This window comes from Babylonia areolata, chromosome 10, assembly GCF_041734735.1.
Source record: "Babylonia areolata isolate BAREFJ2019XMU chromosome 10, ASM4173473v1, whole genome shotgun sequence".
Taxonomy (NCBI): Eukaryota; Metazoa; Mollusca; class Gastropoda; order Neogastropoda; family Buccinidae; genus Babylonia; species Babylonia areolata.
The window spans coordinates 9,372,607-9,395,106 of NC_134885.1; the positions used below are offsets into that span (position 1 = coordinate 9,372,607).

The 22,500-nt window shown below is 43.4% G+C and overlaps 1 protein-coding gene across 2 annotated transcripts in view; it reads left to right on the plus strand.

Moving 5' to 3' along the window:
- The window catches only part of LOC143286434 (lipopolysaccharide-induced tumor necrosis factor-alpha factor homolog), a 17,636-nt gene extending 2,813 nt beyond the window's left edge, over positions 1 to 14,823 (plus strand). Inside the window, exons 1-4 of one of the 2 annotated variants that reach the window (XM_076593999.1) lie at positions 3,881 to 3,968; positions 6,400 to 6,515; positions 10,737 to 10,914; positions 14,003 to 14,823. In XM_076593999.1, the coding sequence (XP_076450114.1) occupies positions 6,452 to 6,515; positions 10,737 to 10,914; positions 14,003 to 14,129 (369 nt within the window). In that variant the 5' untranslated portion in view covers positions 3,881 to 3,968; positions 6,400 to 6,451 and the 3' untranslated portion in view covers positions 14,130 to 14,823. Of the gene's footprint in view, positions 1 to 3,880; positions 3,969 to 6,399; positions 6,516 to 10,736; positions 10,915 to 14,002 lie in introns of those variants that run through there. The other variant, XM_076593998.1, reaches the window with a different exon arrangement.
- The last annotated feature ends 7,677 nt before the right edge of the window (positions 14,824 to 22,500 follow it).

Consider the following 22,500-nt stretch of genomic DNA (forward strand, 5'->3'; position numbering starts at 1 on the left):
CTCAAAAGCTGAGTAACTGTCAGTACCTTCTTGCTGGTAGCTTTCTTCACTGCAGATACTTTATTCAACGTCTTCATTATCCTCGTCGATGTGGAAACCTTCAGTTTGAAGCATTTTAATGACGGGCGCAATAGCCGAGTGGTTAAAGCGTTGGACTGTCAATCTGAGGGTCCCGGGTTCGAATCACGGTGACGGCGCCTGGTGGGTAAAGGGTGGAGATTTTTACGATCTCCCAGGTCAACATATGTGCAGACCTGCTAGTGCCTGAACCCCCTTCGTGTGTATATGCAAGCAGAAGATCAAATACGCACGTTAAAGATCCTGTAATCCATGTCAGCATTCGGTGGGTTATGGAAACAAGAACATACCCAGCATGCACCCCCCCCCCCGAAAACGGAGTATGGCTGCCTACATGGCGGGGTAAAAACGGTCATACACGTAAAAGCCCACTCGTGTGCATACGAGTGATCGCAGAAGAAGAAGAAGAAGAAGCATTTTACTCACTTCAGCAGCGGTGGAAAGCCACTGTCGTGATTAAGTTTGCTCCAAAAATTTCCACTTGTATCGCCTGCAACGCCATTTTCGATGCGTATGCAGATTAGCTTGTCGTGTGGGGTGCCGAGGTCAATGGCAATAAGAGACAGTGGTAGTAAAAAAGAGAGGCAGACAATCATAATGTTTGTGTCATCCGATTGGGATGATATCTTGACAAGCCGTTCATGTTTGGGTCATTGCGACACAGACATAGATTCATCGCTTCAGCCGATTAATAATCAGCACCAAGCCGATTAAAGGTCTTTAGGTCATTCTCTGTATCTGTCTGTCTCTCTGTCTGTCTGTCTCCCTCTTTTATGCAGCTGAACAACGCACACTTCTGATGTTAGATTCTCGAAAACAGTAGTTAAATAAACAGGAGTGTCAGCCTGAGGCAACGCGTCCAACTAGAAAGCGAGAGAATCTGAACACACTGGTTCGAATCTCCTAGTCGCGTCGCCAGTATTTTCTACCCCTCCACTACTAGACTTTTGAGTGGTGGTCTGGATGCTAGTCATTCGGATGAGACGATAAACCGGGGTACCGTGTGCAGCATGCAACTTAGCGCACGTAAAAGAAAAACTACCCAAGGCAACAAAATGGGATATCCCTGGCAATATTCTGTAGAAAAATCCACTTCGGTTGGAAAACAACAAAGTAAATTACAAGCAGAAAGCAAAGAAAAAGAAAAAGATGCTACGGGTCACAGGCCTATACGCAATTAAAACATTTGTTCTTTTCTTGTCTCTCTGTCTGTCTCTCTGACTCTGTCTGTCTGTCTGTCTTTGACTTTGTCTGTCTCTCCGTATCTCTGTATCTGTCAAAGTATATATGAATTCATTGCCGCTAAAAAGTTATGAGACCTTTGATATTCCTCTGTCTATATCTGTCTACGTACCTCTCTGTGTGTGTGTGCGCGCGTGTGTGTGTGTGTGTGTGTGTATGTCTGTGTCTCTGTCTTTTATGTTTGTTGAATCAGGAAACATTCTTTCTTCATTAAACATCTGATTAAAATAAACAACAACAATAACAAAAACACATGCTAAATCAGCCTGTCATCCTTTCAACTAAATATCTGTGTTTCAAGCACGAATGTTAAACAAAGAAAAAAAAAGTCGCCAATAAAATAAAAAACTTCTCAGTCATGAGTATTCTTATTATTATATCTATATATCGCTGAATCTTGTGCAGAGACAAATGAAAGCGCTTTCGCACCAGTCATTGACACACATGCATAACTCTAAAACTGGAAAAACTGAAGACAAGGAAAAGGCAGGGAAGGGAGGCTATTTTGGGAAGAGGTGGGTTTTAAGATCAGACTTGAAAGAGCTGAGTGCGGAGACCTGACGAAGAGAAAGAGGAGGTTCATTCCAACTGCAAGGTCCAGAGACAGAGAAAGAACGGCGGCCAACAGTCGAGTGTTTGAATCTGGGTATGTGTAAACAGAGTGGATCCGAAGCCGATCGCAGTGAGCGAGATGGAGTGTAGAGGTGAAGACAGCCACAGAGATAGGAAGGGGTAGATTTGTGAATAATTTTATAACATAGAGTGCTGATCTTGTACTTTATATTGTGTGAGGCAGGTAGCCAGCGGAGATGTTGCAAGAGAGGAATGATGTTCTCAGATCTTTTCTTTCTGAGGACGAGTCGGGCAGCAGAGTTTTGTATGCGCTGAAGGGACTGAATGGATGAAGCAGGCAAACCAGACAATAGAGAGTTACAGTAGTCAAGGCGAGAGAGAATGAGAGACACGACAAGTCTAGATGTTGCATAACGACTGTATTATGATTAAATTTAGCGAAGGATTCCAGCTTTTGTCTACATAAGTAGACCTAAGTATAGAATACAAAGTTTGTGTATTCGTGTCTGTATTCGTATTCGTATGTAGAATATAGCCTACAGCCTTCCGTCATCACTTTGATCCGAAACGATTTTCTTGAAAATCTGTTTCAGTCACTGCAATTTGATAAGCAGCAATTGTTGTTGTTGTTGTTGTTTTTTTCACCCGCAAAAAGTTGAATGTAACATAAAACTAGGCAGAATAATTCACTTTAATATCCCTTTACAAGCATAGCGCTGTGTCCTGTAGCGACGCGCTCTCCCTGGGTTGAGCAGCCCGTGTATTTCAAACAGAGAAATATGTTGTGACAAAATGTGAAACAATACAACTCAGTTCAATAGAATACAATGTTATGCGATATAATGCGATGCAATGCAATTCAATATAATAAAATACAATACGATACGAAACAAAATATAATACAATACGATACGATACTATACAAAATGCAATACAGTACAATACATTACAATACTATATGATACGACACAATACAAAATACAATACAATACAATACGATACGAAACGATACGATACAACAGAAAATACAATACAACACAACACGAAACGATACGACAAAATACAATATAAAATACAATACAATACAATACGATACGATACGATACGATACAATACAATATATTACGATACAATACGATACGACAAGGTACAATAGAAAAAAACACAATAAAATACGATACGATACGATACGATACAACATATACAATAGAATGCAACTACACTATACAATACAATGCAATTCAACACGATGCAGTACAATACAACTGTAGTCTCCCGTTATAAGTATATCATCATACTATGCCTGGCAGTCGTGGAGTGATACAACGTGAGATGCTTAAAAAACATCAGTAGTGTGTGTGTGTGTGTGTGTGTGTGTGTGTGTGTGTGTGTGTGTGTGTGTGTGTGTGTGTGTGTGTGGCGATTATCGTGTTGTTTTTTTTCTTTCAAAGTCAGATAATCGTGGGAAGAGTTGGGCTCCGTTCTTTATCAGCTGATCAGCTGTTATTGAAGAGGACAATGTGATGTTTTAAAAAAAATGCAACCCAGACACTCGTGATAAGTGTGTGTGTGTGTGTGTGTGTGTGTGTGTGTGTGTGTGTGTGTGTGTGTGTGTGTGTGATAGAGAGAGAGAGAGAGAGAGAGAGAGAGAGAGTTTGCGCTCGCGTTCGTGTGTATGTGCTGTGCGCGCGCGTGCGTGCATGCGTGCGTGCGTGCGCCCGTTCTCTCTTGTGTGCATGTATGCGTGTGTGTGTGTGTGTGTGTGTGTGTGTGTGTGTGTGTGTGTGCATTCGTGCGTGCGTGTGTGTGTGTGTGTGTGTGTGTGTGTGTGTGTGTGTGTGCGCGTGTGTGTGTGCGCGCGTTCCAGTTGGGTCTATGAAACCCAGGGCGCAGATCGTGTGCGTGCTGAATCACGCCAAGTTGCGCGAAAGAACTTGTGACAGGCACGAGTTCCTCACGTTGTGATCACAAGGATGATTAGCCTTGATAAGACGACTGTAAAAAAGACAACTGTTTCTCGCAGTCACAGCACCGGCACTACCAACCAAACACACCGCGGGATAGTACATAACAAGGTACGAACATAAATCGAAAATCATACACAGACACAGATACAGTAGAAATTAGGATACACACATGTGTATATCAATACAAAAACTTGTGCATACTCACACATGCACGCACGCACGCACACACACACACACACACACACACACACACACACACTCTCTCTCTCTCTCTCTCTCTCTCTCATACACACGTTTGAACAGAAGCCGCATATTACACGTGGATGGGGCTGATGACTAGATCTTCAGGTAGATGGTTGTTGATTATACACCATTCTGCCGTCTGCACCAGTTTCAGTCAGTGCGGACACTCAAAGTGACCTCCTTGACCACGCTTTTTCCATTGGGCTCTTGAATACCAGGACACGTTTGTTTGGTGTACTTGAGTGTGCACACACGTGTTCGTATATGATTTGTGGAAGGTGGCAGTATGGTTAACCCCTTCACTGCCAATGTCACATTTCAGCACCGGCCAGAAGAGCACCCATGTCACTGAAATGGCAACCAGATCATGGCCTATTGCTCTTAGTTTTCGATGATAGGACGAGGCAGTAATTGTTTTCTACACATCACAGATGAATCACCGGCGATTCTTAGATGCCCATTTTTTTTTCTGTGTCTATAGCGTAAAGGAATGATACACTCGAAGCTGACTGGCAGTGAAAGGGTTAAGACACTTTTCTGCCAATACAGTGCTCATGAGCGTGTGGGATCGATTCCCGCTCTTACTCTCTCTCCCAAGTTTGGAAAATCAGACTGAATGTCTAGTCGTACAGATAGGACGATGAACCGAGGTCTCGTGTGCATGCAGCACGCACTTAGCACACTGAAAAATAAATAATGATAATAATAATCATAATAATAATAATGGTATTTATATAGCGCTGAATCTTGTGCAGAGACAAATCAAAGCGCTTTCGAATTAGTCATTCACACGTTTGCATAACTCTAAAACTGGAGAAACTGAAGACAAGGAAGAGGCAAGTAAGGAAGGCTATTTTGGGAAGAGGTGGGTTTTAAGGCCAGACTTGAAAGAGCTGAGTGTAGAGACTTGACGAAGCGAAAGAAGACGTTCATTCCAATTGTAAGGTCCGTAAACAGAGAAAGAACGGCGGCCAACAGTCGAGTGTTTGAATCTGGGTATGCGTAAACAGAGTGGATCCGAAGCCGATCGTAGTGAGCGAGATGGAGTGTAGAGGTGAATGCAGCCGCAGAAGGGGGAGATTTGTGAATACATTTATAACATAGAGTGCTGATCTTGTATTTTATTCTGTGTGAGACAGGGGGCCAGTGGAGATGTTGCAAAATAGGAGTGATGTGTTCAGATCTGTTCTTTCTGAGTTTTGTATGCGCTGAAGGGACTGAATGGATGAAGCAGGCAAACCAGACAATAGATAGTTACAGTAGTGAAAGCGAAAGAGAATGAGAGAAACCAAAAAGTTTAGATGTTGCGTCAATGGACAGATATTTCCGGATGGAACTGATGCGCCGCAGTTGACAGTAGCAGGATTGGAACCAACGGCGAAAAAAAAAAAAGTTCTCCTCTGGCAAAATTCTCTAGCAGAAATCCACTCTGTTAAGCACACAAATATACATGCATAGCATTAAAACCCTGACGTAGCGCGTTAGGTAATGCTTCTGGTCAGGCATCTGCCTGGCAGATAATTACGGTGTAATGTGTGACGCCTCGTGGGTCAGGTCAGGGGCATAGCCCTTGCTACTGGTACCATGTAACCCAGTACTACCTGCCGCATGTGAAGTTCCCCAACAACGGACCAGGCGGGTGAGGAAACCTTTTCCAACGGCTGTGAAGGCGGAAGAGGATGACCAAAGGGCAAGGGGAGCTCTTATCCTTGGCTGGAAGTCCTCATAGGAGACGGAACTCCGAAGAAAAAAAAACCTGCACCTGCCGAGGCCGTTCTACACGTGGCAGTATCTGCACCTGTGGGACTGTGAGCGTCGGTAGGCGAGAGAGTGGGGAAGGGACTGCACAACTCCTCTTCACTAAAAAAAAAAAAAGTCACCTGTGCTGGTCAGGCAACCAGGCTAATGTCGGATAACGTTTTCCCTTGCAATATCTGTGGGAAGTGGTGCGCATCCAGAATCGGCCTCTTCTCCCATATGAGGACACACACCGACAGATAAGCCTGCCTGCCTACTCATCCGTCGGTCAACGTACATATTTATTTATGTAAGCGTATCTATTATTTATTCACCTTTTTTTCTTCTTCTCAAGGCCTGACTAAGCGCGTTGGGTTACGCTGCTGGTCAGGCATCTGCTTGGCAGATGTGGTGTAGCGTATATGGATTTGTCCGAACGTAGTGATGCCTCCTTGAGCTACTGAAACTGAAACTGAAAACCGTCGGTCAACACCGTGACGCCTCCTTGAGAAAGTGAAACTGAAACTGAAGCTGAAGCTGAACAAACGGACTGTTTCAGGTCTGCTTTATCGCTCTGCAGCGTTTCTGGCACCACGAAGACCTTGAACACCATGAACCAGTACAGTCAGTTCGGGATGACCGGCATCATGACCCAGCAGCCTGTTGGTCAGTCAGGTCAGTGCGGAGAGAGGGTTCGATTCCCGTGGTGGCGGTGTTTCGTCTTGTGTGTGTGTGTGTGTGTGTGTGTGTGTGTGTGTGTGTGTGTGTGTGTGTGTGTGTGTGTGTGTGTGTGTGTGTGTGTGTTTGTGTGTGTGTGTGTGTGTGTGTGTGTGTGTGTTTGTTTGTGTGTGTGTGTGTGTGTGTGTGTGTGTGTGTGTGTGTGTGTGTGTGTGTGTGTGTGTGTGTGTGTGTGTGTGTGTGTGTGTATGTGCGTGTGCGTGCGTGCGTGCGTGCGTGTGTGTGTGTGTGTGTGTGTGTGTGTGTGTGTGTGTATCTGTGTGTGTGTGTGTGTGTGTTCAAACCGTGGATGAGAAAAAGGCTTGCGTTGGGGTTGGGGAGGGAGAGGGGGGGGGGGGACGGGGGGGGGGGGGGGGGGGGGGGGGGGGGGGGGGGGGGGGGGTGAGGGTGGGAGGGGAGGGGGGCGGAGGGCGTTGTCTCTATGCGTGTGCGGGGGTGGTAGTGGTGGTGGTGATGGCGGCGGGGGGTGGTGGTGGGGGTGGGGTTCGTGTGTGTGTGTGTGTGTGTGTGTGTGTGTGTGTGTGTGTGTGTGTGTGTGTGTGTGATTGAGAGGGTGGGAATCATTGTCCAGGATCTCACTGCTATAACTTCACCCATAATCTCTGTTCAGGATGTCTCTGCTATAACTTCACCCATAATCTCTGTCCAGGATCTCACTGCTATTACTTCACACCATAATCTCTGTCCAGGATCTCACTGCTATAACTTCACCCATAACCTCTGTTCAGGATCTCCCTGCTATAACTTTACCCATAATCTCTGCCCAGGATCTCACTGCTATTACTTCACCCCATGATCTCTGTTCAGGATCTCACTGCTATTACTTCACCCCATAATATCTGTTCAGGATCTCTCTGCTATAACTTCACCCATGATCTCTGTCCAGGATCTCTCTGCTATAACTTCACCCCATCATCTCTGTTCAGGATCTCACTGCTATAACTTCACCCATAATCTCTGTTCAGGATCTCTCTGCTATAACTTCACCCCATAGTCTCTGTTCAGGATCTCTCTGCTATAACTTCACCCATAATCTCTGTTTAGGATCTCTCTGCTATAAGTTCACCCCATGATCTCTGTCCAGGATCTCTCTGCTATAGCTTCACCCCATAATCTCTGTTCAGGATCTCACTGCTATAATTTCACCCATAATATCTGTTCAGGATCTCTCTGCTATAACATCACCCATAATCTCTGTCCAGGATCTCCCTGCTATAACTTCACCCATAATCTCTGTTCAGGATCTCTCTTCTATTACTTCACCCCATATTATCTGTTCAGGATCTCCCTGCTATAACTTCACCCATAATCTCTGTTCAGGATCTCTCTGCAAAAACTTCACCCTATATTATCTGTTCAGGATCTCTCTGCTATTACTTCACCCCATAACATCTGTTCAGGATCTCTCTGCTAAAGCTTCACCCATAATCTCTGTTCAGGATGTCTCTGCTATAAGTTCACCCATAATCTCTGTTCAGGATCTCACTGCTATAAGTTCACCCATAATCTCTGTTCAGGATCTCTCTTCTATAAGTTCACCCCATGATCTCTGTCCAGGATCTCTCTGCTATAACTTCACCCATAATCTCTGTTCAGGATCTCTCTGCTATAAGTTCACCCCATGATCTCTGTCCAGGATCTCCCTGCTATAACTTCACCCCATGATCTCTGTTCAGGATCTCACTGCTATAACTTCACCCATAACCTCTGTTCAGGATCTCACTGCTATAACTTCACCCCATGATCTCTGTCCAGGATCTCACTGCCATAACTTCACCCCATATTATCTGTTCAGGATCTCTCTGCTATAACATCATCCCATAATATCTGTTCAGAATCTCTGTGCTATAGCTTCACCCATAATCTCTGTTCAGGATCTCTGCTATAATTTCACCCCATGATCTCTGTTCAGGATCTCACTGCTATAACTTCACCCCATATTATCTGTTCAGGATCTCCCTGCTATAACTTCACCCCATGATCTCTGTTCAGGATCTCACTGCTATAACTTCACCCATAACCTCTGTTCAGGATCTCTCTGCTATAAATTCACCCCAAGATCTCTCTTCAGGATCTCTCTGCTATACATTCACCCCATATTATCTGTTCAGGATCTCTCTGCTATAACTTCACCCCATGATCTCTGTTCAGGATCTCACTGCTATAACTTCACCCATAACCTCTGTTCAGGATGTCTCTGCTATAACTTCACCCATAATCTCTGTTCAGGATCTCACTGCTATAAGTTCACCCATAATCTCTGTTCAGGATCTCTCTTCTATAAGTTCACCCCATGATCTCTGTCCAGGATCTCTCTGCTATAACTTCACCCATAATCTCTGTTCAGGATCTCTCTGCTATAAGTTCACCCCATGATCTCTGTCCAGGATCTCTCTGCTATAACTTCAGCCCATGATCTCTGTTCAGGATCTCTGTGCTATAGCTTCACCCATAATCTCTGTTCAGGATCTCACTGCTATAACTTCACCCCATGATCTCTGTCCAGGATCTCACTGCCATAACTTCACCCCATATTATCTGTTCAGGATCTCTCTGCTATAACATCATCCCATAATATCTGTTCAGAATCTCTGTGCTATAGCTTCACCCATAATCTCTGTTCAGGATCTCTGCTATAATTTCACCCCATGATCTCTGTTCAGGATCTCACTGCTATAACTTCACCCCATGATCTCTGTCCAGGATCTCCCTGCTATAACTTCACCCCATGATCTCTGTTCAGGATCTCACTGCTATAACTTCACCCATAACCTCTGTTCAGGATCTCTCTGCTATAAATTCACCCCAAGATCTCTCTTCAGGATCTCTCTGCTATACATTCACCCCATATTATCTGTTCAGGATCTCTCTGCTATAACTTCACCCCATGATCTCTGTTCAGGATCTCACTGCTATAACTTCACCCATAACCTCTGTTCAGGATCTCTCTGCTATAAATTCACCCCATAATCTCTGTTCAGGATCTCTCTGCTATAACTTCGCACCATGATCTCTGTTCAGGAACTCTCTACTATAACTTCACCCCATGATATCTGTTCAGGATCTCACTGCTGTAAGTTCACCGCATAACCTCTGTCCAGGATCTCATTGCTATAACTTCACCCATAATCTCTGTTCAGGATCTCACTGCTATAACGTCTCCCATAACCTCTGTTCAGGATCTCACCGCCATAAATTCACCTCATAATCTCTGTTCAGGATCTCTCTGCTATAACTTCACCCCATAATCTCTGTTCAGGATCTCTCTGCTATAAATTCACCCCATGGTCTCTGTCCAGGATCTCACCGCCATAAATTCACCTCATAATCTCTGTTCAGGATCTCTCTGCTATAACTTCACCCCATAATCTCTGTTCAGGATCTCTCTGCTATAAATTCACCCCATGGTCTCTGTTCAGGATCTTTCTGCTATAAATTCACCCCATGATCTCTGTCCAGGATCTCACTGCAAAAACTTCACCCCATAATCTCTGTTCAGGATCTCTCTGCTATAAATTCACCCCATATTATCTGTTCAGGATCTCTCTGCTATAACTTCACCCCATAACTTTACCTCTATTACTTTATCCTCAATAACTTTACGCTTATTTTTCACTGTTATTTACCCTACTTTGAAATAGCAAGACGGTACAATTATGTTATCAAATGAATAAATGAAATGTCAACAGATTCTTTTATCAACTCGCCGGTAAAGCGCGCTCACCGTGTCAGAAAAAAAAAAAAAAAAAAAAAAAAATCTGTCGTCATTTCATCAGAACGACACAACATGCTTTCAGATCTTCTGCATTCGTGGGTCGCAACTCCCAAGTTCACTCGTATGCACACGAGTGGGCTTTTACGTGTATGACCGTTTTTACCCCGCCATGTAGGCAACCATACTCCGTATTCTGGGGGTGTGCATGCTGGGTATATTCTTGTTTCCATAACCCACCGACCGCTGACATGGATTACAGGATCTTTAACGTGCGTATTTGATCTTTTGCTTGCATATACACACGAAGGTGGTTGAGGCACAAGCAGGTCTGCACATAGGTATATTATTGACCTAGGAGATCGGAAAAATCTCCGCCCTTTACCCACTAGGCGCCTTGACCGAGATTCGAACCCGGGACCCTCAGCACACAATGTTGGCGACAGTTCCAGGAGTGGTGACCACACAGGTGGCCATGGGTCTGCCTCCCAACATGACCTGCGCCATGTCCCCCGTCCCCGTCAATGTCCAGTGTCCGTTCTGCCAAGCAGTGACCACCACCACCACAGAGAAGGAAGTGGGCATGAGGGCTAAGCTGGTCGCTTGCTCCTTGGTCTTCGCTGCGTAAGTGGTAGTTTATATCAAAACTCCCTTTTTTCCCCCAGCAGTATGTTCAATTGTGGCACGTCCACTTCCTTTGCGTTAGCTGTGCTTGACTATGTATGTATACATATGTATGTGTACATAAATAACTACATGCATGTATATGAATGTGTATTGTGTGCGCGTGTAAGTTTGTGCCTGCCTATGTGTGTGCGTATGTGTTAGGGTAGCTGTTCGATACACATGTATTGTCAAAATGTATGTACGCAGTGTGTGTGTGTGTGTGTGTGTGTGTGTGTGTGTGTGTGTGTGTGTGTGTGTGTGTGTGTGTGTGTAGTCATATTTTGGTGTGTGTATGTAACATAGATGTAATGTTTTATGTTAACAAAGCGTTTTTGTACAGCACCTAGAGCAGATTTCTGGATAGTGTGCTATATAAGAATCCATTATTATTATTATTATTATTATTATTATTATTATTATATTATGATACAGATGATACCGCTGCTACTTGTATCACAGACTGGCACAAGCTTACAGCTGGGGCAGATGATACTACTGCTGCTATTTGTATCACAGATTGACATCAGCTTACAGCTGTGGCAGATGATACTGCTGCTACTTGTATCACATATTGACATCAGCTTACAGCTGGGGCAGATGATACTGCTGCTACTTGTATCACAGAATGACAAGCTTACAGCTGGGGCAGATGATACTGCTGCTATTTGTATCACAGATTGACATCAGCTTACAGCTGTGGCAGATGATACTGCTGCTACTTGTATCACAGAATGACATCAGCTTACAGCTGTGGCAGTAGCAAAGTGAGAGCTGTATGATCAATGGTTTCTCCATTGCAATGGGACGTCATTTACAGTTTAGTCTTTGGTGAAGGACTATGACTGACTCTCAAACTAGGAGGCAAAATTGCACTGGTTCTTAGTGCTTCAGCCTTGAGGGGCCAGTTGGTGCCTTTGGGAACCATCCCCACAGCGACTGTCCTAAAACCCTCTTGGCCGAGAGAGTTGGGGGGTGTAACCTGGGGCAAGACACTCTTCACTATAATTAATTTCTATCCTAGATTGTCGGGACAGCAGTTGACTCCACTGCTGTTCTGATGGTCATTGTCGGACACGACTGACTATTATACAGACATAGTACTGCTGCCGCTACTGCTGTTGCTGCTGCTGCTGCTGCTGCTGCTGTTGTTGTTGCTGCTGCTGTTGCTGTTATTTGCTGCTGCTACTGCGACTGGTGCTGTTGTTGTTGTTGTTGCTGCTGCTACTACTGTTGCTTGCTGCTGCTGTTGCTAACTGCTGCTACTGTTGCTGATGTTGTTGCTGCTGCTACTATTGCTACTACTGCTGTTGTTACTCTTGTTGCTGCTGCTGCTGCTGTTGTTGTTACTAGTGTTGTTGTTGTTGCTACTGGTGTTGTTTTTTTTGTGTGCTGGTGTTGTTGTTGTTGTTGCTGTTGTTGCTGCTGTTGTTGTTGTTTTTGTTGTTGTTGTTGCTACTGGTGTTGTTGTTTTTGCTGCTGGTGTTGTTACTGGTGTTGTTGTTGTTGTTGTTTTTGTTGCCGGTGGTGTTGTTGCTGGTGTTGTTGTTGTTGCTGCTGCTGCTGCTGTTGTTGTTGTTGTTGCTGGTGTTGTTGTTGCTACTGGTGTTGTTGTTTTTGTTGCTGGTGTTGTTGTTGTTGTTGCTGCTGGTGTTGCTGCTGTTGTTGTTGCTGCTGCTGCTGTTGTTGTTGTTGTTGTTGTTGTCACTGCTATTACTACTGCTGCTACTGTTGCTCGGTGCTGCTACTGCTACTGCTGCTGCTGCTATAGATGATGATGATGATGGTGATGATGATGATAACAACAATAAAAAACAACAACAACAATACTTACTACTACTACTACTACTACTACTATAATGATGATGATGATGACGATAACAGTAATAGAAACAACAACAACAACAACTCTCGCTACTACTAATGCTCTTAAGTCATAAAGTGTTTTTCCATGTAAAAAAAAAAAAAAAAAAAAAAAAAAAAAAAAAGAAAAAAGAAAAAAAAAAAGCTGAATAGCGCTGCATAATAATGAAAACATGAATATGACCGACGTTCAAAACATGCATTTACACATTGTCATTATCTATTGACGCTTTCGCTGTCAGCTCTGTTGTTGTCGCTGCTGTTGTCAAAGTCATTATTCATTTTGTGTGTGTGTGTGTGTGTGTGTGTGTGTGTGTGTGTGTGTGTGTGTGTGTGTGTGTGTGTGTGTGTGTGTGTGTGTGTGTGGATGTGTGTGTGTGTGTGTGTGTGTGTGTGGATGTGTGTGTGTGTGTGTGTGTGTGTGTGTGTTCTATGAAATGCATTTTGTTTTAATCTAAGCCGTATTTACTTCATAGCTTTTATAATCTTTAGTGTGCTTTTTGCATTCATATGAACACACTGGATGTTTTCCATTGTCAGATAGCAGTTGATATGTTTTTTAAGACATGTTTATAGTCGACTTTGATGTAAGGCGCTTTGAGCAGCATTGGTGCTGGATAGCGCGCCATAGAAAAACTATGTATTATTAATAATAATAATAATAATAATAATGGTATTTATATAGCGCTGGATCTTGTGCAGAGACAAATCAAAGCGCTTTCGCACCAGTCATTCACACGCATACTGCAGAAATTAAAGACAAGGAAGGGCAGGCAAGGGAGGCTATTTTGGGAAGAGGTGGGTTTTAAGGCCAGACTTGAAAGAGCTGAGTGTGGAGACTTGAAGCGAAAAAGGAAGTTCATTCCAATCGCAATTCCAATTATTATTATTATTATTATTATTATTATTATTATTATGAGTGTTATTGCTGTGGTTGTGATTTGCAGTTATCGTTGTCAGGACGTTACAACTGTCACACTTACTGTTGTCAGTATTGACGCTTTTGCGGTCAGTTATGTTGTTGTTGTCATTGTCGCTGCCGTTTTTTTTTTTTTTTTTTCTCAGCGACGCTATTCACTGACGCTTTTGCTGTCCATGTTATTGTGATGGTTGTTGGTGGTGGTTGCGTCTGTGGCTGTGAGTTGTGGATAATTATCAGGACGCACGTTACTGTCTCTGCACACAGGTGCTGCTGCCTGATCCCTCTGTTCTGGGACAACCTCAAAGACGTGGTACATTACTGCGGAAGCTGTCAGAGAGAGATCGGCAGATGCATGAGAGGAGCAGGCAGCACTGGGAGGATGCGACGATGATAAAAAAAAAAAGAAGAGGATTTCTTCTTCTTCCTTCCTTTTTTTTTTTTTTTCTTCTTCTTCAAAATTTGACGTTGTTTCTATGACACTGCCGCTGTGTCCAGTTGATGTTACGTTACGTGTTCAATGTGTAGGCTACACTACAATTTTTTTTTTTTTTTCTGAGCACACCATAAGCTTCGGCTCCAATATGTGAATAAAATGTTGTTTTAGTTTTGCTTTTCGGATTCAAATTATGTTTAATCCCCAAAAAGAAGATAATGAGAAAGGTGGAAGGTGCGACGCGGTGATAATTATTGAGCGATTGAGTGACATAGTTAGTGGCGCGAACAAACAAACAAACAAACAAACAAAAATAACAACCCCCAAAAAAACAACAACAACAACAACAAAAACAAAACAAAACAAAACAAAAAACAAAACAACCCCACCCCCCCAAAAAAAAAAAAAAGAAAAAAAGAAAAAGAAAAGAAAAACCGAAAAAAAAGAAATAAAAGAAAAAAAGAAAAAAAAAGAGTACTCATTAATTAACAGACTGCATATTGACTCAGTTGAATCGGTGCAATTTAGGGTAATAATCGTAAAGTAATGTAATGCAGGAGGGAAACTTCGTCTGACTGTTGTTTTTCTTTCTTTCTTTAGTATAACGTCTTGTCACTGCTAAGTGATATTTGACGGGGGAGGCGGGAGAAGTGGGGGGGGGGGGGGGGATGTGGGCGGGAGAGGGGCCGGGGGGGGGGGGTGGGGGGTTGGGGGGGGTGGGGTGAGGAGTAGTACATCTGTGTGCGCACGTGGGGGTTGTGGTGTGGGGGCGTGGGGCGATGGGAAGAGGTGATGACTGTGGTGTGTATGTATACGTGTGTGCGTCCATAACATAACATTACATAACAATATGATAATATACAAATTCAGTTAAAAAAAATTATTATAAAAAAAAAAAGAGTTTCAGTTCACTTCGTCTTATTTTGCGGTATATATTTGTTTCATTGCTGGCGTGAAAGTATTCAGTCAACCAGTCAGTCTTGTCCAAACACACGGGCGCCACAGCCAAACGGAAAAAGACAAGGTGGGATTTCAGTCTGAGAGTCCTGTGTTCAATCCTGCTATCTGACGGGCGCAATAGCCGAGTGGTTAAAGCGTTGGACTTTCAATCTGAATGTCCCAGGTTCGAATCTCGGTAACAGCGCCTGGTGGGTAACGGGTGAAGATTTTTTTTTTCCGATCTCCCAGGTCAACATAATGTGCAGACCTGTTAGTGCCTGAACCCCCTTCGCGTGTATACGCAAGCAGAAGATCAAATACGCACGTTAAAGATCCTGTAATCCATGTCAGCGTTCGGTGGGTAATGGAAAGAAGAACATACTCAGCATGCAACACCCCCCACCCCCTCCGAAAACGGAGTATGGTCGTACACACGAGTGAGCGTGGGAGTTGCAGCCCACGAATGAAGAGGAGGAGGAGGAGGAGGAGGAGGAGGAGGAGGAAGAAGAAGAAGAAGAAGAAGAAGAAGAAGAAGAAGAAGATCCTGCTATCTGCTGTCCATTGTGAGTGAAGGCCGGGGGTCGTTCCTGTATCCCAAGTCAACTGTTGTTCACATCTACCAGTGTCTGAAGCCCCCTTTGTGTGGAATCACTTGCAGAGATCGAACACAGACACTGACAATCACATAATCCATCAGTCTTAAGTAGAAACATGAAAGTACCCAGCGTGTACACCACCCGAAAACGTAGTGTGGCTGCCTATAAGGCGGAGTAAAAACGGTACACCAATGTGGCACGAACCTGGAGTACAGTAACTGCTTCTTTGTTCACTCATTTTGCTGAGCAAAGTCATTGTAATCTCATAAAATTAATAGGAAATAATCCAAACAAAGAATGATGACAGATAATATCCTGACCTGTGAACTCAGTTTCATCACAGTGATGTGACAGCCCTTCATTGACAATCATGATTATATATGTCTGCAGCAGTCCGGAGGTTGTTGTTGTCTCGTTCGTCATTTATCAGATGGATTCCCCCGTCTCCTCGACGAAGGCGGCAGTACGTCGCAGGTCCTCCAGTCCTCCGTAGAGCTTCCGGGCCGCTGGGATTGGGTCGGGCCAGGTTTTCTCTCGGAGCGCTTGGTGGGGCGGGCAGGACTGCAGCAGATATTCTGTTGTCTGGCTGCCTGTTCTGCAGGGGCACTGCTCTGTGTCGCCGATACGGAGCTTCGAGTAACGTGCTTGGAAAACGAGACTGCTGACTCCCTGGCAAAGGAAGGTACTACGAAAGAGCAGATGGACAGGTCTACCAGCTACTCTGAATCCAGGACCATCATTGAGACCAAGCTGCAGAACAAGTGGAAGCAGCAGCATCCACGCCACAAACAGAGCAGACCCGTACTACCAGCTGACTCGTCGAGAGCAGGTAGCCATTTTCAGGCTCAGGACAGGCCACAACCGCCTGAAATAGTCAGGAGGTTAAAACAACAATCATGAAAATAGCAAAACGACAATCTGGTGACTAGTCCGACTGCTCCGTATTAATATTATTATTATTATTATTATTATTATATTTTTTTCTCTCTTGGTGTTGACTTGATAGGGTTTGTTTTATTTTGTTGATGTTGATGAACATTCAAATGATTATGATGTTGAATATTCCTTACTTCTTCTGTCCATCGTTTTTTTCTTCCCTCGCTCTGAACCCCCCCCCCCTCTCCCTCGCCATTCCCCCCTCCCCAGCGCCCCCCAGCGCCCCCCAGACCTCCCCCCCCTCTCATTTGAAAATCACTTGGTTCTTTATTGTATGGAGTCCGCTTTTGCTTTTGCTTTTAGGAAAAGAAAAGAAAGGTTTTAGAAAAAAAAAGAAGAAGAAAGAAATAAAACGTCATTTTTCAAGTCATACTTGGATGGTACGAGGCAGCGAGAATGAGAACTTTTCCTTCTTTATGTATTTTGTCATTCTTCACCTTATGCCGCTGCTGTTGCTGTTGCTGTTACTACTACTAGTGATAATGCTCGATTAATTATAATAATAATCTAAAAACAAGAGAGGCAAGGCCTTCAAGACTCACTTGTGATACACTTAAAAAAAAAATCTAATCGTTAAAATGTGTTCTGTATTTGTTATTATAAAGCTTCGCGTTTAAAAAAAAAAAAAAAAAAAAAAAGTCCTAACCAGCTTCGAACCCCGCGTGTTTTGGTGAGAAGAAACTGCCTTATCCATTACACTATCGAGGCTCCTTAACTGGAGTTCTAAAATTTAACATTTGAACATACTTTTTTTATTTTTTTATTTAAGGGCGATAAATCAATTGCGGTATTCACAGTGAGAACGCTGTTTAAATCATATTATTCTGGTGTATCTTGGGCATTCAAAAAATCTTTAAGGACAATAAAAAATTCTTTTTAATGGCTATCGCCGCAATCACACTGCAACATTTAGCCGTTTTCACTAGATCTAAATAGATGTACAAGTTTAGTTACACCCGCCGGGAATGTAGTACGACACAGTCGCTTCAATTTCTCTTTAATGTTCATTCTAGTTTTATAGTTTTAAAGTTGATATGAAAATTGAGTATTTTGTTAAACTAATAACATGTAGAGCCAAGTACAAGTACTTCTAAACGTCGTAAGAAGTGAAAAGGACTTCATTTTGAGAAAAGTCAAGACTGGAATTTTTTTCGTTTCATCGTAATCAGTTCAAGGGTATTAACTCGCATGGTTTACAATTTTTAACTGTGAATTCCGACTGATTCTGTGGATATTTTTATGGCAGTTTGGGGCATAATCCAGTAAGTGATGAGGCGTTCACAAATCTTTCTCTGAATAAATATTTAACGGTCTCCTTCTCCAACTTTCCATCACATGTTATTGTGTATTGTCCATTGAATATAGGATTGAACGGGCAGGTCAACAACTTGAAACAAAATGGCGTCGTTCGCGTTCGCGAAGAATATGAGCACGCGCTTTGTGTATAAATATGTGTACACAATTGATTTTTGACCATGACCTTCAGGGCTCAGCCAACAGATCTGTAAAGTCCACTCGTCGTATTGATTTTAGTATTTTCTGAAAAAGACCACTTGGGCGAATGAACATAGTGAAAGCCCTGTACACTGAGAGTAAAACACACAAGCTTTTTATGTATTGAGTATAATTTCAAAATGTAATGTTTAAGATGAGAAAGATCAGTTTAAAGCAAATTAAGTCCCCTAGCATTAATTACAGATTAATTTCCCTTTTTTACTATCTGCACCAAAACGTTTGCAAAATAAATAAAACTTCCATGCTTAGCAAAAGAAGTTCCTGTTTGAACAAAAAATGATAATAATGACTGCTCTTGTTGTGTCAGAATATCAGATCAAAGTGCCAAGTTTAGAGAATACAAAAAAACAACAACATAGATATAACAGTAAATGCAGTTTGCATATAATTAGGCTTCATTTTTTTATATATATTTTTGTGCCCATCCCAGAGGTGCAATATTGTTTTAAACAAGATTACTGGATATAACTGAATTTTTCCTATTTTTATGCCTAATTTGGTGTCAACTGACAAAGTATTTACAGAGAAAATGTCAATGTTAAGGTTTACCACGGACACACAGACACAGAGACACACACACACACAGACAACCGAACACTGGGTTAAAACATAGACTCACTTTGTTTACACAAGTGAGTCAACAAACGAAAAAACAACAGCAATGATAATGATAACGATAACGATAATGATACTACTACTACTACTAATTTAAAAACAAATAAACAAAAAAACCCCAAAAACAACAGCAATAATAATCATAATTTAGAAACAAAAAACAAAAGAAAAACAATAAAAAACAAAAAAAATGACAAAAAACAAACCAACAACAAAAAAAACAAAAAACCAAAACAAAAAAAACCCCCCCCCAAAAAAAACAACAACAACAACAACACACAGCAATAGTAATAATAGTCATAATAATAGTCATGATATCAACAACAACAACAATACTAATACCTGTACTACTGCTACTACTACTACTACTACGAAGAACGATAACATCACTCCTTCTACAACAACAACAACAACATCTACTACTACTACTAGAATAGACAAAAATAAACCGGAAAATTGCCCCACATGAAGCAAAGCACCTTTGCCCCCCCCCCCCCCCCGCCCCCCAGGCACACATACCACCAATTGCCTTCACCCCACAGCGCCCCTACCCCCCCCACCCCAAACACCCCCCACCCACTCCCGAAATCTGATATCTTGCTACCTTTAAAACTTCATTTTCCCTTCCTGTCTGAAGTTCTTTTGTTTCCATTTGCCTTTCTTTAACATTGATCGATCGATCAATTAATCAATCAATCTATCTATTAATCAATCAATCCATCCACCCCATCCATCCTAACCGTCAAATCCTTCGACCCATCCATCCATCCACCCATCCACCTAACCTAACCGTTAAATCATTCCATCCATCCATCCATCCATACCGTCAAATCATTCCATCCATCCATCCGTCCATCCATCCATCCATCCACCCACCCAACCTAACTGTCAAATCATCCATCCCATCATCCATCCGTCCATCCATCCATCCATTCGTCCGTCCAACCATCCGTCCATCCATCCACCTACCCAACCTAACTGTCAAATCATCCATCCCACCATCCATCCCACCATCCCACCATTCATCCGTCCATCCATCCATCCATCCATCCAAGCAACCAACCAACTCACCCACCCACCCAACCTTACCCAACCCATCCATCCATCCATCCATTCACCCATCCATCCATCCATCCATCTAACCATTCATCCATCCATCCATCAACCCATCCATCTAACCATTCACCCATCCATTCATCCATCCATCCATCCACCCATCCATCTAACCATTCACCCATCCATTCATCCATCCATCCATCAACCCATCCATCTAACCATTCACCCATCCATTCATCCATCCATCCATCAACCCATCCATCTAACCATTCACCCATCCATCCATCCATCCATCCATCCATCAACCCATCCATCCATCCATCTAACCACACACCCACCTAACCGTCAAATCCATCTATCCATCCATCCAATCATCCATCCATCCAACCAATCCACCAACCAACCAACCCACCCACCCACCCACCCAACCTTACCGTCAAATCATTCAACCCATCCATCCATCCACCCGCCCACCCACCCAAGAAGAGGGTGATGAACTAATAAAGCCCGGCTTGCATTGACTTCTTTGTACTGATTCTTCTTCTTCGTCCGTGGTCTGCGACTCCCGCGTTCACTCGTACACACAAGTGGGCTTTCACGTGTATGACCGTTTTCACCCCTCACCATGCTCCGTGCTCCAAGCCCTCAAGAACTCCCGCTGCAAAGAACAGAACCATCTCACTTCAGCCCTTGTTGCCCTGAGTGCCAGAGTGGAGAAAGTGGTGATACAATGGGTACCAGCACACTGTGGCATCAGAGGCAACGAAAAAGCGGACATTCTGGCAAAAGACGGTGCACAGAAGGAGCAGGCCAACAAACTGGTGTCATACGATGAAATCAAGACAATCATCAAGGCACAGCAAGGAATAAAGTGGCACCTCCAGCACCCCAAATATAACACAGAAGACAGATACCATTTGCTGGAACGACGGGAACAGGTCAAGATCTTCCGCCTGAGGACTGGACACAACCCCCTGCTCCACCACGTGCACACAAAATTTGGCATTGGACAAAGTGGAGAGTGCCCTTGTGGTGAGGGACCAATGACAACCGACCACATCCTTCAAGACTGTACAACGCATGCAGCATCCAGGAGGAAGTACTGGCCAACACTGACAGCAGTGGAAGCCAAACTTTACGGCACCCTGGAGGAGCTGCTACGGACGGCAGCCTTCATCGAGGACACCGGGCTGCTCATCTAACGGGAGGCAAACGAGGAAGAAGAAGAAGATCCTCCACCATGAAGACAGTCATACTCATTCTAGTCATTCGGATGGGGCGATAAACCGAGGTCCCGTGTGCAGCATGCACTTAGCACACGTAAAAGAACCCACGGCAACAAAAGGGTTGTCCCTGGCAAAATTCTCGTAGAAAATTCCACTTCGATAGGAAAAACAAATAAAACTGCACGCAGGAAAACATACCAAAAAATGTGAGTGGCGTTGTCAATGTAGCGACGCGCTCTCCCTGGGGAGAGCAGCCCGAATTTCACAGAGAGAAATGTTTTGAGAAAAAAGAGAAATACATACTCCGTTTGTATGTACTGATGAAAAACGGAGTGAATAAAAAAAAAGTCTTTGAAGTCTCCCTTTTATAATCCGCGATACAGTCCTCAATATAACATTTATTCATATGTCTTAAAAAACAAAACAAAAAAGAACAGAAAGAAAAAAAAGTCCATTCAGAGGACAAAAGATTATCAACACAGCCCAAAATATCATCACTTCGGGACTGGCAAAGCTGAACATGGGAAGTAACTATTTTCTGATCACATTGTTGCCACTTTCACACTGTTAGCTCCCTTGCGTTAGCTTGAGTCGATGAATAAAACTGTGAAATCAATGTGCGTCTCTCTCTCTCTGCGGCAGATAAGCTGAGTTGGCTGAGCGCTGAGTTCTCATTCAGATAGTTATAATCAACACCCCTCACCCCCCTTCCCCCTCATAAGCTTCCCACCCTGAGACAAAACAACAACAACAACAACAAAAAAACAAACAACAAAAAAACAACAACAACAAAAAACAAAACAAAGCACACACACACACACACACACACACACACACACACACACACACACACACACACACACACAAATAAAAAAAAAAAAAAGAGAGAGAGAACCCCCCCCCCCACACCTCCAACTATTTAGTTAGCTTTATCTGTTCTCTTTTGAAATAAAAATGATCAATCAAATACTTTCTCAGATATCTCTGTGTGCATCAGTGTGTGTGCGTATGACTGAGTTTGAGTGAGTATGCGTGCGAGCGGGCGCGCACGCTCGCCTCTGTGTGTGTATGTGTGTGAGCGCGCGTGCATGAGAGAGAGAGAGAGAGAGAGAGAGAGAGAGAGAGAGAGGGAGAGAGACACACAGAGAGACAGAGAGAGACACAGAGAGAGTATGTGTGTGTGTTCGTGTGTGTGCGTGTGTTTGGACGATGTTTGTTCGTATCAATAGTTCTTCAGGAACAAAGATATTGTTCGTTTGAAAATACAACAAATATGTATGATAGTCAGTCGCGTCCGACTATGACCATCAGAACAGCAGGGAAGATAACTGCTGTCCCAAATAGGCTCTGATAACAGTGGAGAGTGTCTTGTCCAAGTTACATCCCCACTCTCTCTGCCAAGAGGTTTTTTTAAATTTTTTTTTAAGGACAGTCAGCATTGGGATG